General features: G+C 37.7%; 1 protein-coding gene across 10 annotated transcripts in view; it reads right to left on the bottom strand.

The window, feature by feature from the left end:
* NRG3 (neuregulin 3) overlaps positions 1-17,580 on the bottom strand; it is a 1,094,354-nt gene that overhangs the window by 263,070 nt on the left and 813,704 nt on the right. For all 10 annotated transcript variants that reach the window (XM_081074700.1, XM_081074706.1, XM_081074702.1 and 7 more), the window contains exon 3: positions 2,104-2,177. In XM_081074700.1, the coding sequence (XP_080930826.1) occupies positions 2,104-2,177 (74 nt within the window). The remainder of the gene's footprint in view (positions 1-2,103; positions 2,178-17,580) is intronic.

Here is a 17,580-nt window from a genome sequence, read left to right as displayed (position 1 = left end):
AAGTCCACCTACTTCCATTACCTAAATACTTAAAGTCCTCTTTTAGCATTTTAGTGTATATTTTTTTCCACCGTTGTACCAAAGGATTTTCTTATTGCAATCTTACATGAAAATAATTTTCTATTTGCTGTTTCGCTTAATAGAAATATTTCATACACCTATTCTTTGAGTGGTAATTTAATAGAACATGATAGATGAGCCATATGATGTTTTACTTAAGCGTAAACCTGTTAGTTTTTGGAATGTGTCCAATTTCTCACCATGATGAATATCATTGCACTAAATATTTTTATGTATGTAAGACCTAGGTTTTCGTGGTTAGTGACTGATCACGGGGTCATTTTTCTTTGAGGAGCACACAGTCCTTACTCTGGGCCTCATCCTCAACTATTATCGTGATGGACTATGATATCTATTTGCGCAAAAAGTGTTTGATTATTATTTAAAGAGGGATTATTTTACCCATTCTGTATCATATGCAAGCCCTGCCCTCGTACATAGTAGATATTCCACACCTATATATGAAAAGAAAAGGGAAAAGAGGAAGGGAAGGAGGGAGGGAAGGAGGTATAGAGAGAAAGAGGGAGGGAAGGTAAAGGGAGGATAGAAGATAATGAGGAAAGAGAAGGAAGTAAAGGGGAAATGGAAGGGAAGGAAAGTGAAGGGAAGAGAAAGAAAAAAGGGAAGAAAAAAAAACAAAGGAAACTAAGTACATTGGAAGAAAGAAAGGAAGGAAGGAAGGATGGAAGGAAGAAAAAAGAAGAAATCAGCAAGCCCATTCTTCTATGTAAACTTTCTAATATTCCAAATATATGTCTCCTGCCACACCCATACCGTTCATACCACATCAGTTTAGCATCTGGCTAAATCATAAGACAGAAAAGATACAACACAATGCAGTAACTGCCCCCATCTGGATAATTCCGAGATCAGTGCCTCACAGTCCAGAGAACGCCATTCTAACTTGGTGGCTAGCTTTTAGGCAACCTTTACTTTTCTCAAAGAGACCTAAATTTGCAAAGAAAAGAGTAGTGAATACAGTATAGTAACTTGCCTTGCCAAGATGAAACACAATCAAATTAAACAAAGCATTTCCCCTTTAAAAAAATGTTTACACTTACCTGAAAAAACGGAGCTAGAAATTCAGAAGGGAAATGAAAACTTTCACTTTGAGAAGATGTTGAAAGACAGCTAAACATGTTTATTATACAGCGACGTGCGCACTCACAGACAGGGCAACCTCTGTTCTCAATACACAACATTTTACCCAAGTTTGGTATTCAGAAAACCACAACGTTGCCTTTACAATTTGGAAATGCCCATGATTGTCTTCAATGAACTAACTGGCTGATTCAATAAAAGTTCCCTTTCCTTAGTGGTGACTCACTTATGGTGGTCACTGAAAGAGGAGAGGATTATTTCCAGATAAAGTACAAATTTTACATTTGACCAGAATCGGACATATTGGTATAGAACATAATTTTTACTCCATATAGAAAAAGAAAGTAATGATTAGCAATATTTCTTAGTGAAAAATTGTCTTCTTTCATGAATGGGGAAAAAATGCCACCAACATGGAAATAGTGTCGCTAAAAACGGAGTTTTTCACAGTTTATTTCAAAACTTCTTATATAGCTTTATATGCATGTTTCCTTACTTCAGTAAGTAAGGTAAAAAGGTTAATAGGTTTAATATTATCACAAATTACCAATCAGAGGTTGATACTTTACTTTCTGTAGTTTCCATAAATTATTTTGGATAAATAATAAGCCCTTTTATTTTTCTACACCCCTGTTTTCTATACCCTGTTTCCTAATGGGTGGGGTACGATGGGGGCGAGGGGGATCCTGAAAGCTAAGGGAGTAGGTTTTGCTGAAGTTCCCAGCAGAGATTAATTAGCAGTGGAGCTAAATCTGAAGACCAGGCCCCATTGCTGGAGAAGATCTGGACCTGGACTGTTTTTTCTAAACAAGCTTTGAACTTAAACTTCTGTCACCAGCTTCCACCTTTGGCAACTTTCAGAGACATGCAAGTGCAATACAGCCTTCAGCTGAATTAGCAGCAGTTGCTCTATGTACTGTTAAAGAAAAATGCTTGACCTACTTGGATCCGATAAGATGGAATCAGTTTTGGGCAGAAATTGATCACAACGGACTCCTTGGTAGCCTTCTTTGCACCTGAAAAAAGGGGATAAATTACAAACATATGTGTGTGGTTGTGAACGTTTCAAGATTTCAACAAGCAAAATCGCTACCGATTACATAAATGTGTGAACAGTACATTCATGCTTTTGTATAATTTGATTCAGTCTGTTTCTAAAATCAACAGGCAGGTTTTTAGTCTATTTTTGTGCAAAAGAAAAAAAAACACTACTGCTTTGCTTTTATAATTTTATACATAATACCTAATGAGCAAATTGAATAGCGTTTTAAGATGCCCTTATATTACAATTCTGGATGCAGGTATACTTTTCTTTATGAAATGCACTGGTTTCTAAAAAGCTGCAATGTCCTTTCAGAAGCATCATATTGCAAGTACCATTTTTCCTATGAAAAACATTTTCCCATATAATTTTTCAAATAGTATGAGTAGATTTATACTGTTTATTAAGATTCTTGTGTTTTATTAGTTTTTTTCCTACACCATATTTTTTTTCACTTTCTTTTTGTTTGTTTTTTAACCTAGCTATTCTTCAAGTCAGTGTCACCTCACTGCTTGGCAGGAAATAACAGCATTTATTTCACGTCTGGCAAGATCTGAGAGCCTGTATGTGCAGGTCTCTGGGCATTTTCTTTAAACTTACATTTTTCTCTCCTAAGTTTCGCTCTTATAATCAGCAAACATGTACAAAGTGCCTGCTTTCGTACCAGGCATTGTACAAGGCAGCTTTCCTGAGGCAGGTGCAATTTGGAGGTGAGGAAATTTGCCTGGAAGTGCCTGCAATGAGGCATGTCCCCTCCGTCTTGCCAGTCCTCTGTGGAGTCTTCACACAGCTCACTCCAGCAGGGCTGAGCCACTGCTTTGGACAGCAGTGGCTCATCAGCTGGCAGTTCAAGGAACAAATAGAGCCGAGGCAGCCCACAATCCCTGCTTTGGAACAGTCTTTGTAAGGGGGAGGTGGCATTTTGTGGTCGGCTTGAAGCTTAATCTGTCATGCTCGAGTTAAGCAGGGAAGCATCCATTGTTGCTGTGGAATGAATCTGTCCCACTTACAGAGGACAAAATTGTGCTGCTGGCACAAAAATCAGATTGAAAGAAACAATCCTCTGGTTGTTAGAAATCTATGAAATCGACAAAAGAATTCAAAGGGACCGCTCTGTCAGAGACGGGTGCTGTGAATTCTTTCTCTAGAATATGCTTTGTTTTCTGAGTGTAATAAACTGTTAGATAAGGTCTATTGCAACTGGAGCAGCAATACTGAAAGGCACGTAGGTAATTTTTCTACCTTTCATTGTGAGTCAAATTGGAATTCAGGTAATCGGGCAGGCTCTCTTTAGCAGCTTTTTAAGCCTGGCACTCCAGAGTGTATTTGGCAATTTTCTTTGTAGACTGAGAACAAAGACTTCTGATATGTGCACACCCCACACACCCAACAGGCTATTGAAAAAATTTGTTTAAGCAGCCACAGATTTTCATAACCTCTTTAAAAATTCATTACTGCACTTGAAATAAAGCAGGTGTGTCACAGGGTTTATAATGGTAAAAATTCAGAAAATACTTAGGACTGGAGCACATTTGTGATGAAAAATGAAGTCCTCTTCTCTGGAAGCTGCCCTAATATTGTTAGTTTTCCTTTATTCAGAATTACCTGAACTGTAGTGCTTTAATTTTCTTTTTCCCATCACGATGAGTTATGGGCTGGGTGTGTGCTATCATATGCATTCACATTTTGGAGGTTTTTATTGCCAACCTATGGGGGAGATTTTCAGCTCCCTTTACTCTTTGTATCTTTATTTAATATGAAAATGGCATCCTAGGGAGGTAGCTGCTTTTAAGGGAAAGTGGGATTTTTTTCTGTGTTTTGTTTTGCTTTCTAAGGGTCATTTGTAACTTAAGCTGCATTATTCCATTTGTGTGTGGAAAAGAAGGAAAGATATTTGAAATTTTTCTCGTCTTAAATGGATTTTCCATGAGTTTGAGCCCACTCGGAAGTGTTCAGGCCTCATGGAGTATCAGGAAAATTGCAGTGAGTGTCGTCACTCTGCTTTTACACCTGTGTACTGCAGATAAGAGTGTGATGATGCTGGAGCAGCCCAGCCCAAGCGAGCGACCCACTTGTGACTGGACATGCTCAAGTCCTACTCTTTCGTTAAGGAGACAGTGTCCCTTATGTGTACTGGGTTTTAGGACTGACAAATTAAGATTTCCATTGAAAAATCACACATATGTCACCTTGATAAGTTCAGACCCATCCAAATGTGAAGATGGAATGTAACAAGCAGGTAATGCCAATGAGGTGGATTGAATTTATGATAATATTAAAGACATAAGGCAAAGAAAACAAGGCTGAAGATGCACTTCTATTTCATAGATTGAGTTTGGCAGAACTTCTGACAGTGTGACAGGCAGCACGTCTTTTGAGAAATATCATTGCGTGTTTGTTTGGGTTTTGGTTAGTGTTTTGGGAGAGTTTGAGTGCCTTTTTTTTAATGCTTTTTGAAAGATATAGTATAAGAACAAGAGAAATTCATATAACAAAAAGAGCTTTCTGGGCATCTTAATAAAGCATGACTTAATATGGTAAAAATTTTAAAAGTATATGTGTAATCTTTTGTTAATATATGTTTAACAAAAAGCACAAATTTTAGCTTAACTAGGTTAATATTCTATTATTTTTCTCATCTGCATTGCTTTCAAAGCTCTATTCAAATCCAGCCTGTCCCTGTTCTCTGAATTTCTTTATCGACAAGAAGGCTTACATCACAGAGATTTCATTAAAAATTACAATGTTTCCTGGTGGTTTTCTACAGATACGTTTTGATTCTACAATTGGATGGTCAGGGACCAGGCTGAAGATAGGAAGTAGTATCAGCGGTGAAACAACTAAAAAGCAACCTGAGTCCACAAGAGCTAAGAAATTTTACTTTGAAAAAAATATTAGCCTTAAATTTTGTGTGTTTATCAACTCTGAGGTGAAGGAGTTGTCACTTTGGAAACCAGTAAGTTCTTGATAATGTGGTTTGTTTAGTTTATTTCCAAATTTAAAAGGCAGTGAGGAAGAGCATAGGTTGAGGACAAAATGTCCAGATCAGGGTAGGGCAGGTGAGAGGTTGAAGAGAGAACTCTGGAGGGTGAGCCCCAAATAACGGAGATTGGCCCCTGCAATGAAGTGGGGGGAAGAACTTGGACACTCTGAGCCCCACTTAAGTATCATCGAAGTCTCTCTCTCTCTGCTGGTGAGCCACTGGCCAGATCACAAACTGGGCCCTCCCTTCCCACAGGGAGAGGGCCAGCTGTGGAGTTTCAAATGCAGACATAACTTTTTCTACTACTTACATTCTTCTACCTTGACTCTCATACCCCTTCCCCTTGTTCAGCAGCTCCTCAAACAACAAGCCACTCCTTTAAGTCACTATTCCTCTCCTACATTGTCCCTGAGGAAAAGCCCAGCTTTAGTGACAAGCTTTAAAAGGCAATCCTTGGATAAAAGAAAAGAGAGTAATGCTGGCAAAGATGAGGAAATACGAAAATGTGTAAATGTCAGCTGGAATTCAATACTTGTCTTGTCAGTGCAATAAAGTAGAAATGGTCAACATGTCCCCCAGCGCGGATGTGTAGGGTAAAAAAAGCCAAGGAAGAGACTTTTTGTAGAGTAAAACAAGCCAAGGAAGAGACTTTTTTTAGCATAAAAAAAGCCAAGGAAGAGACTTTTTGAAAACAACCAGGTAATTTGCTGATGTTTCCACAGAAACTGGCATCCTTTGGCCAGTTAGAAGTGATCAGCCCCCACTGCTAACTGCAGACCATTCTCATCTCTTCTCTTACAATACTCATATGCCACTTTAGTTCTTGTAACCCATTTTCTGAACCACAACTAAATTACAGCTAAGAATGTTAGTGACTTTGAGTGAAAATTGGAGAATGCTCATAAGTGACCAACTGCCTCCCTCCATGTCCAGATTATTCTTCAGTTAATCCTTCTTCCTCCTATTGGGGAAACAAAACAAAACAACACAAAAACTGTTCCACCAAGGGAACTATACTATCCTTAGTCCTCATCTGTTGATTTCCTGGTCATGTACTCATTAACAGAAGATGTTATCATTGCTTCACTTCCTTCTTCTCCATTCCCACTCTGTCTTCACTCTCAGGGTCTTGATTATCCACAGAGGTGGCCCAGCCAATTCACTGGTTCTTACATGCCTTCCTCATCTATATCATGGCAAACAGCGTTCGGTTTAGAGTCTCACTTCTCCGCTTAGTATTTGCTGGATGCACTTCCGGAAAATTGTTTAATATCCTTGTTCCCCCGTTTTAACCCAAATAAAACCAGGAAGGAGAAAAATGAACAATCACACCTGGTTGGTATTATACACATGCATTTTGGCCCTGTTTATGCCTAGGGACCTTACATCTAGTATTTCTGCAAAGATGCATTTTACATAATTTACATAGAGAAATGTATGAAGGATAGAAAAATGTTCAAATGGTCACTTCATTACCTGTGTAGTGCCTGGTCTCTGTATTCACTTTGGATAAAGTATATATGCTTCCTTCTTGGAAACTCGATGTTAGACCTAACACTTAAACTAGCAGAAATCAATTAACTTCACAAGAGAGATGGTGGCAATGTTACAGGAAAGTAGACACTTTGTCAGTGATATACAAGGCTGCCAATTTATGGGGCCTATTAACGCTGATTTGAAAAAGGAACAATCCCTCCAGGTATTCTTTTCTATGTCCTGCCAATTCTCCTTAGCCTCAATGTCAGTCCTTTGTTGGGAAAAAATAGAAAGATCGTCAGCCATTTAAACCTTACATTTTAGCGGAAGGGGGTTTGGAGCACTGCCTGGTTTTAAATCCAAGATCAGTTATTTTCTAGCTGCTTAAACCTTCTGTGCCTCCTTTTCTTCATCTGTAAAATGGAGATAATAATAATAATAGCTCCCTCCTAGAATTATTATTAGGAAAAATGACAGGATGACTTTGGGTCATAGTAAGCACTTAATACATGTTAGTTGTTGTTGTTTTTTTAATATTCTTTGAATTTAGAATCATTATTTCAGCTCTTCAAGTGAGGAAACAGAGGTTCTGAAAGGTTAAGTATCTTATCCCGAATTACTCAGCCAGTATTTGAGCTAGATGCAAACTCAACTGGGGTTGACTTTAAAGTCCTTGCTTGATCTGTGGCACTTTTTGACATTCTTCACGGAAATTCAGTAGACACATAAATCACCATACACCTAGCTACCTTCCCCAGATTCGTGTTTGAAAATATGGCCCAAATAACATGAAGTGAAACCATTATTTATGGTAAGAATTAAAGACTTAGATTTGTAAGTTATTATCCAATCTCAAAATGTTCCTCAGCAAACCAGGTCACAGAGAATAATCACTGATTTAAAGGCAAACTGCCTGAGCTTCATGTTAATGTAAAGGTGATCACCTACTGTGAATGGGAAGACCCCTTAGGAATACCAGTACTGAAGAATGAAAATGGGATCTCTAGATTTCAGACAGTCCTCAGTTAGAAAACAAACAAACAAAAACATAGAGAGTTTCAGCAAGGCAAATGAATTGCCCAGCCTTTGAGAGATGGAGCATACAGAAACAGGAATTCCAAACCAGGGTTCCATCTAAATGAAAATGTGTGCTGGGTGGACCGGAAACATTTCCAGCTGAGGATCTAAAGCCTAGAGTTAATGGCTCAACACTTATTAATGATGTTAGATAGAACAAATTCCCCTTCCTGCTACTCGTGGCTGAAATTGATATCTAGGTTTGGCTATAGAGAATATTGTGACACTGCTTAAAGTGTAAGCTTTCTTTAGCTGAATTTAGAATGTAATTAAATAGTCTTATTTAAAAGGAACACTAATTGAAACAGCAAGATCTTTAAGTTAACTAATTGGAATTAAAATTATCTGTAGACTGGCTATAGTACAGCCTTTCCAAAATCCTTTCAATTATAAATGGAAGAATTTGGAATTGGATTATCTTAAATTGTGGAGTAACAGCTACCTTCAAACTCATGAAGGTTCTCCAATGTGTTATCAATAGCCTTCAAATATATCACAAATTCCATGGCTGAGGCAACTGTTGCTTGTAATGTCACTCATCTAGCTCACACCTCTGATGCCTCTTGCTAAGGGAATTGTATCTGCAACCTTAAGAAAATGTAGGGATTTATTATTTTTTTTAATATCCCTTTAGTAATGTTGAATTCAAAGTAGATGAAGGCCAATTGTTTTGTCATAAGACTGCTATGATTTCAGAAGTGAACTTGAAAGCATCTGCTCAAATCCAGGAGGCATGCTACCTTCTGTTAATATCTGAGCTCTAAAGACAGAAAGGAAAAGAATGGTTGCAAGTCTGAGAAGTTAGAAAAAATAAAACAAGTATGTATTTACTCAACCACAAGTTCCCCACAGTGTGTAGAGTATCCAGCAGCCACACATCCACTTTGGTCAATTTTAGTACCAGAGCAGCTCATTCACATCAAGTCATTTTCCTCTCAGATATGGCTCATTCACTATTCGACAACCAGTGGCTGAGGAATTATAATGTCAATCTGAATAAGTGTTTGGCCCTTTATAGAGATTTCGGCCCCTATTTGGTCAAGAGCTTCACCTTAGCCTTACTGTCTCATTAACAAAATTAAAACACATAACTTAGCATGAAGGTACTACACAGCTTACGGTGCACAGCAATATTATCCAGTGAGGGCTGAAAAAGCCGTTTTGTCTTGTTTAGCTTTGATTTTACTGCATCGAAAATTTTTTTCTTAAGTCTCTTTTAGGGTAAGAAGGTAAATAAGACTTCATAATTTCAATATAACATTAGAGGTGGTGAAATAATAATTGCCCTTATCAAGAACAAAAGGATTAGGGGGTAATAATGACAGGTGGAGGATGGATGGAGTTCTGCTTTCTCAATCAATTACAATTGATTGAGAAAATGCTACGTTACTAATTTCCTAGTACACAAAAAAAGTTTATTATGACAAAGGTGAGATTCTCGTTTTCAAAGGAGGTAGCCTCTTATGGGTGAAAAAAAAACATATCCTTTGAATGCAGGATGACCCCCAGTTCTGCCACTTAGAGGTCTGTGACTGAACTCTCCAAGGTCTTAGCTTCTCATCTCGAAGTGGGATTATTACTGAGTCTTGATTTGGTGCATGCTCTGTACCCATGAGGTGTACACACACACACACACACACGTTGCCTCTATTCCTTGTAAATATGTCTAGTAATAAGAAAATTTAGGCAGATAATTTAGGTTCTGACATTGAAATAAGAGGAGAGGAAGGCTTTCTTCCCCCACTTCCCTAGCTAATTAAAAGTTTTCATGACAGCCAGTCAACAGCAGACCGAGGTTTATTGTCACATCTATTTTCTATGATTCCTCTATATTATTTCACTTAAAGTGTTACCAAGATTGAGAAACTAGCCAATCACAGACTTTTGTGATGCTTAAGATCCAACCATGAGAAGATTCCTTCACCTGTCCGTGCTTGCTTATAATTAGGAGAATAATTAACTCATACGTTCAGACCAGTCAGTGGAAAAAAAGTAATATTCTTGTCATGTTGAAATTCAGTGAGAAACATAAAACTGAGCCAGAGTAAACATTCTAAACTTACTGTGTTGTCAGCTTGGGCTGCCATAACGAAGTATCACATACTGGGTAGCTTAAACAACAGAAAATTATTTTCTCACAGCTTTGGAGACTAGAAATCTAAGACTGAGGTGCCAGCAAAGTCTGTGTCTGGTGAAGACTCTCTCGTGGGTTTGGAAACGGCTGCGTTCTCATTGTAACCTCACATGGTGGTTATAGGGCCATTAATCCTATCATATTAGGACCCTACCCATATGACCTCATTTAACTTGAAACATCATAAAGAACCTATCTCCAGATCACATTGAGGGTTATGGCTTGAACATGAGGAATTTATGGAGACACAATTAAGTCCATAGCAGTTATCAAGCTGGGAAACTGATATCTACAGAAAAGCAAAGACCAGAATTTGGTTTCTCCTGCGTGTAGGGTTACTGGATAAAATACAGTTAAATTTGAATTTCAGATGAACAATTGTTTAAATAAGTATAAACCAGATGTAATATTTGTGACATACTTATACTAAAAATGTATTCATTATTTATTTGAAATTCAAATTTAACCAGATGTCCTATATTTTGTTCTCTAGATCTGGCAAGCATACTTACAATGGAGTAAAAGAATCTGAACAGTCAGAGAAGTAAGAACTATCAACAGGAACACCTAGACTAAAGTTAATGTATAAAGACTTTGCTGTAACCATGTCCTGCTCTGATAAATTTGGCAATCTCTCATTTTAAGGATAAGGAGCCTGAGCACATGGTATTTATGGTTGACCTTTGAACAATGTAAAGGTCAGGGGCACTGACAGCTGCACATTGGAAAATCTGCATTTACCTTCTGACTCCCCAAAGACTAAATTACATTTGTCCCTGGGTATACCTGGAGGATTGGTTCCAGGACCCACCACAGATACCAAAATCCATGGATGTTCAAGTCTCTCAAATAAAATGGTGTAGAGAAATGCATAAGGTTGGCCATTCCCATTGGGGGATTCCCAACCATCATGGATCAAAAAATACTGTTTTTGATCCATGGTTGGTTGAATCCAAGGGTGCAAAACTCAGAGATACGGAGGGCAGACTTGTATTTATTGAAAAACCTTTACATTTAAGTGGACACGCACAGTTCAAACCGGTGTTGTTGAAGTGTCAACTGAACTTCTTTCAACCATACGAGGAACCTAATGAGCTCACAGAGTCTGGAAAGGGAGATTGTGAATTTCAATAGCTAGCTCTTCAAAGGCCAAAGTATTGAAATGCTACTTCAAGAACGTGGTGACGATCAAATGAAATAATGGTGTTTGCAAATGTTAGGTGGTGACTGATTTGTGACTGATTGTGTGGTCACTAGTTACTACTTTGCATAAATTCTAAATGAACTGTAAGAATATGCTGACCAGTAGCCCAAGTAAGACCAAAGGAATAAAGAGGACCCATTCTTCCTGCTTCATTTTGCATCTCACTTTACTCAGGATAGTTTTAATACCGAGATAACTCACATGCTCTTGAATTTGAAAAGCAGAGAACACAGATGTGTAACATGGGGTGATGGTAACCTAAAATAAATGATACAACATAAGAAGCGACTCTTATGGAAGAAAGACTGTGATGTCCTTTCTGAAATTCACTGTTCTCGCAAGAAGACAATGAGAGAGTATGATATAAACAAGAGATGAAACACGTCAGTCCTGTTCTCTGCCTGAGTAGCGAGGGTGATTCCCTTAAGCAAAGCAGTACACAGCATGATAAGGAAGCCTGAAAAGAAAATAAATCTGAGAGATAAATCGCATTTAAAAGGCATCTTTATGATTGGCATTATAAAGAAGAGAGGGAGCTCATTAGCAAATAACTGATAAAACCACCACAGCAGGCTTCAAAAAGAAGTCACAATGATTGTCTCTCTAAGAAAGGGGGCAAAATAGCCAAACAGTGTCATTCACAAATCCATTGGCAGACATCACAGAGCAAGCTGCAAAATGTCCCACAGCTTTCTGATTTAATTAAGTGAAGAAAGAAAAAAAGACTTTAACAGTTCACAGGCCTGGATCACAGAAGGTTCTCCATGAAACATGATTTTTTTTAAAAAGCCATTTTAGAGACCCCTAGAGTTTGCTGAACCCTCATTCAACAGCATAATTTTCCCTGTTTATCCCAGGATATTGTATAATCAACTAACAGAGTACAACATTTCTGCCAGCTTAAGGAAGTGGGCAGCTTTGATCAGAATTCACAATAACATATCTCCCTTGTGTGATAAATGATTTACTGCTGAGGATAAATGGATATAATCTTTCATTATGTATGACATTCATCAGCAACAAGGAAGCTTTGGACTGAATGGGAAGTGATTTCATATGAAAAAACCTGCAACTCAGACTGAGATGCAAGTGAGGTCTTGCCTGGAAATAAAACAATGGCACAGGATTGTAGGTTTAAGTGGATGCTCTGTCAAATAGAATCATTACTCTAAAATTGAAAATCCGTTAGGAGAAAACTGAGGAATTCTGTGACTAGATCAACGTCAATTCCACACAAAAGCCCCATTTCTTAACCAAACTATTTACTGACTTAAATGTGTCATTAAGACCAACTTTGAGAATGAAGAGTAGTGGTAGAACCATGCAGGGGGGAGAGAAAAGTGGTGGGGTGTGGTCTGAGTGACTTAAATTCATAGAAATCATAGAAAGTCAATGCACCATATCTAAAGTAGATAAATTGAGAAATGATGGCTTAATGTGTTATTTAGAGAAATGATGTTAACAACCAGGAAAATATCAAAGGAAAATGGTTTAATAAGCTTGCCTGCATGTCACAGGAGGGCGTGCAAGTTGGAGAGTCAGGGGAGGGGGTATTGATGCAGGAAGATAAGACAAGGGATGGTGGCTTTGCATTATAAGCACATTTATACTTTTTTTAAAAAAAGATACACTTGATGAAGTAATTTAAGTACAGAAAATCATTTAATTTTGAAAATGGTTCAAGTCTTTGCCTCGTTGATTCCTTATGACCCAGTTATTATATCACATCTTCATTTGATTTTCAATAACAAGAATTCTCCAATATTGTAGTATATCTTTTGAATAAAAAATATTTAACATGAAATACAATGTGAAAAGATGAGTAGGCAAGCCACAAACTGAGAGAAAATGTTTGTAAAGGACACATCTGAGAAAGGATTGGTATTCAAAATATACAAAGAAGTGTTAATATTCAACAATAAGGAAACAAACAGCACATTTAAAAAAAAAAATGAGCCCAAGACCTTAACGATACCTCACCAAAAAAGTTATAAGGATGGAAAAGGAGCATACAAAGAGATATTCTGCATTGTTTATCATCAAATGAAAACAGTGATGATCTAACACCACACACCTATTAGAATGACCAACCTCCAGAACACTGACAACACCAAATGCAGGCAAACATGTGGATCAACAGGAACTCACGTTCATTGGTGGTGGGAATGTAAAATGGTACAGACACTTTGGAAGACAGTTTGGCAGCTTCTTACAAAACTAAACATACTCTTATCATATGATCCAGCAATCATACTCCTTCGTATTTATCCAAAGGAGTTGAAAACTTATATCCACAGAAAAACCTGCACACGGATGCTTATAGCAGCTTTACTCATCATTGCCACAAATTAGAAGGAACCAAGATGTCCTTCAGTAAGTGATGGATAAATAAACTGTGGTCCATCCAGAAAACGGAATATTACTCAGCACTAAAATAAAAAGAGCTATCAAGCCATAAAAAGATATGGAGGACATTTAAATGCATATTACTTAGTAACACAATCCAATCTGAAAAGGCTACAAACTATGTTTCTAACTGTGTGACACAATGGAAAAGGCAAAAACTATGGAGACAGTAAAAAGATCAGTGTTTGCCAGGGATTGTTGGTGAGTGATGAATACTCAGAGCACAGAGGATTTTTAGGGCAGTGAAAATACTCTGCATGATACCATAATGACGAACCTACATCATTATACATTTGTCCAAACCAATAGAATGCAGAACACGAAGAGTGAACCCTAATGCAAAGTATGGACCTGGACGATAATGACATGTCAACATAGGTTCATTGATTGTAAAAAATGGATCACTCTGGTGGGGGATAGTGTTCATGGGGAGACTGTGTGTGGTGGGGGGGCAAGAGGAATATGGGGTATCTCTGTATCTTTCCATTTCTCTGTGAATTTAAAACTGCTCTAAAAGTCTTAATATACAGAGGGTGCCAAAAATAATGTATACACATTTTAAGAAAGAAAAAACTATATTAAAATTGTAATACTTAATATATACTGATAACAAAAGATGAATACAAGTCATGTGTATATGTTCTTTTGGCATCCCCAGTATACATATGTATAACAGCCAAATGTAAAAAGAGTTTTAGACCCAAACGTAACTATTTTAATTTACTGTAGAATGACAGAATTAGAAGAAATCACGAAAAGCATTTGTTGCAAGCACCTCATTTTGTGGAGGACAATATTTTTTAAAAAGATGGGGGACTTGCCTAGGCCATCAAAGGGCATAAGGGGTAAAACAAAGATTAAATTCCTTGACTTCTGTTTCTAAGTCCAGAGTTCTTTTTGCTATTTCATATTTCCTCTTTAAAAGCAAAGACATTCCTAAATCCATGTGCCAAACTTCTCTGAGTCTTTCCAGTGGAAGCATATGTTTTGTTGGAGATCAATCAGCACAGTTCGAGTGGTTTGAGTTCTGGTCACCAAGCAAAGTCAAAAAGAGGTGGTAATATCAATAGCAATAGCCTCGACAAATTTGGAGACTGGGACAAATTGTAAACCTGAATGTCATATGAAAGCTGGGAATAGCACACAAAAGCATGGGTAAGAATGGGTAAGCTAGAGAAGACACGTAGGAAATATTTTTTCTAACGGATAGAGATATGATTCTTTACCTTTAATTAAAACAAACGAAAAGGTGGCTTGGTACAAGTAAGTTGACAAAAATTATGTGGCTATCCATAGATAGTAAATTCAAAATAGAATTCACAGGAATGATATTTAAGTGGAGTGTTTGACAAGTTGAAATGGAAACTCAGAAGGTGAGCAATGACATGAAATCAATAAAACATGATGATTATTTTGTAAAAGAAAAAAAGAAAAGATTGATTCAGTTAACCAAGTTATGGGGGATATATTTGATATTCCTATATATCTTTTACCTGGAATAAATCAATGAGAAACTGCTATCAGCAAGTATTTCTGCATCTTGTACTGTAATAGATGAAGAGAGAGCTAACCTCCTTGAGGACCTCTTCTCTTATAAACACAGTGCTGAGAGCTTTACAAAGGTTAGACAAAATAATCCCCCATGAAACTGATAACAAGGAGATGTGATTATCACTATTTCATAGATGCGGAGATTGAAGTTGAGAGAAATTAACTTCTGTGTCCCAGGGCAAATGGAAAGCATATTGTTAGAACTGAGATTTGACTTCAGGTTACACCATTACTGGAGAGCATATTTATTTCTCTGCCCAGTGTTGTTCTTCACTATTCTGATAGTGTAATGCTTCTTTTGAAGTGCTCTATTGCATTATTAACTCTCTTTTGAGGAAGAGGGGGCCTATCATTTAACACTTACTGTACAGAGAAAGATAAAAGTGAAACTAAGAGTTTAATTATTTGCTCACAGATATATAATGGGATAATTTAATTAATCTGAAAAAGCCTAAAAGAAAAATAGTGTTATTTAATATTACTTTAGACTTAATAGTGTGTTATCATATGCTATCATAGTATGTTATACTTAATAGTGTATTATCATATAAATTCATGTGCTCACTCCAAATTAAATATATAGTACTGAGAAAGAAACAGGTGGTATATCTGGAATCAGAAAACTCTTTAAGGGGCGGCCGGATAGCTCAGTTGGTTAGAGCGTGAGCTTCATCAACAAGGTGGCCGGTTCAATTCCTGCATGGGATGGTGTGCTGTGCCCCCGGCAACTAAAGACTGAAAATGGCCACTGGACTTGGAGCTGAGCTGCGCCCTCCATAACTGGATTGAAGGACAACGAATGACTTAACTTGGAGCTGATGGGCCCTGGAAAAACACACTGTTCCCCAACATTCCCCAATTTAAAAAAAATAAAAGAAAATTCTTTAAGTATTCGAAATGAGGAAATTTAATAGACAATTTGGTTGCAAAACTAAAGAAACGGTGAGAAGCTAAACAGAGGATGATAAGGTAACATAGGAATTAACACAATTAACAACAGCATGAAATCACTCTTACTCCTAGACTGATGGGACAAATGGAGAGAAGTCTGAGTCAAGGAAACCAGGGGAAGTGAATTCAGTGTGTCTATCAGGCAGAAGCTGAACCCTAAATGAACCAAGAAACATAGACAACAGAAAGCAAACACGTGAGTATGCACATGTGCGCACACGCACGCGCACACACAGACACACACTCATACACACACTGAGAGAGAGAGAGAGAGAGACTGAGAGAGAGAGAGACAGAGAGAGAGAGAAAGACAGAGAGAGAGAGAGACAGAGAGAGAGAGAGACAGAGAGACAGAGAGAGAGAGAGAGAGAGAGAATACAGTCATGATTTCTCATTTAGTGCTTCCTATTGGCCAACTCCACTCAAAAGTCATTGGCCCCGATCCACAGAGCCTGGGCAATGTGCTTTCATGACATAGAGAACAGAACAGGAGAAAAGCCAGGGTATGAATCTAAGAGCAAGCAAGTAACTGATCAGCAGGGTTGGTTTCGTGTGTGTATGCGATTTACTCTATACAGCACACAATAAGTTATCTCTCTATATACCTGTACTTATATAGCATGAAATACCCATTCACATTTTTATAACACCAGCAGCGCAAGTCCTCTTTCCCCAATCTTTCTCGATGACAGCAATCTTAATAAACTTATAAAAACTATAATAGTTTAAGCCTTTGCATCACTCTTCATTAAGATCCATCACTACTCCTTCCCATCTGTACCACCTCTACCACAAACATTCACATGCACACTACTGCACGTGCACAGGCACACGTCTCACACTCACACCCCACTCACAGCACCTGGGGGGCAGCACTTTGCCCCTCTGGGTACTCATTTCCTCTTTTGCCGACAGGGCGCATCATGTTAGGCTGGTGCACAATAGAGAGCTGTGCCTACTAATTACTTAAAGCTCATAAACTCTTTTGAAGATGAAAAGCTCGAATTTTCTCATTCTGTTCCTTGGCTTCAAATTTTAAAAAAAAAGCTACATCATATAAATGTTTGATGTCTATCTAAAAAAAGTCACACCACAATTACAATTTTAATGACCTACTGTAAAACTTCCCAAGGCTACCACATAATTAGTCCATTTTATAATCAGTACTTAAAAAAATCATTTATCAGAAGTAAATAAGAAGTGGCTGGAGCTCCTAAAAGTAATCTACATTATTTGATGTAGAAAAGGTAGAAGTCATATTTATCAAGTACCGACAATTTTCCAGATTCTGTGTTAGGCATATACATTCCACCCAGTATTGCTAAGTCAGCATTGTCGTATTTTTGGTTTTCAAGGTAAACAATAGAGGTTTGGAATGATTGAGAAAGTTAATCAAGTCACAAAACTAGTAAGTTTGAAGCTATGATTCACGTCCAGGGCTTTTTGCCCATGACACCTTGCTGAACATCAGAAAGCTTTTAAATTACTTTTCTCTTGTCCACAACTGCAAAGTTTATACTAGAACCTTTAGCGTCAATAGTGACTCTAGCTATTAGCAAGAAGCAGACATTGAACAGTGAAAAAGGAATAACCAG

Source organism: Rhinolophus hipposideros (genome assembly GCF_964194185.1).
Source record: "Rhinolophus hipposideros genome assembly, chromosome: 15".
Taxonomy (NCBI): domain Eukaryota; kingdom Metazoa; phylum Chordata; class Mammalia; order Chiroptera; family Rhinolophidae; genus Rhinolophus; species Rhinolophus hipposideros.
This window is presented reverse-complemented; position numbering and strand designations above follow the sequence as displayed.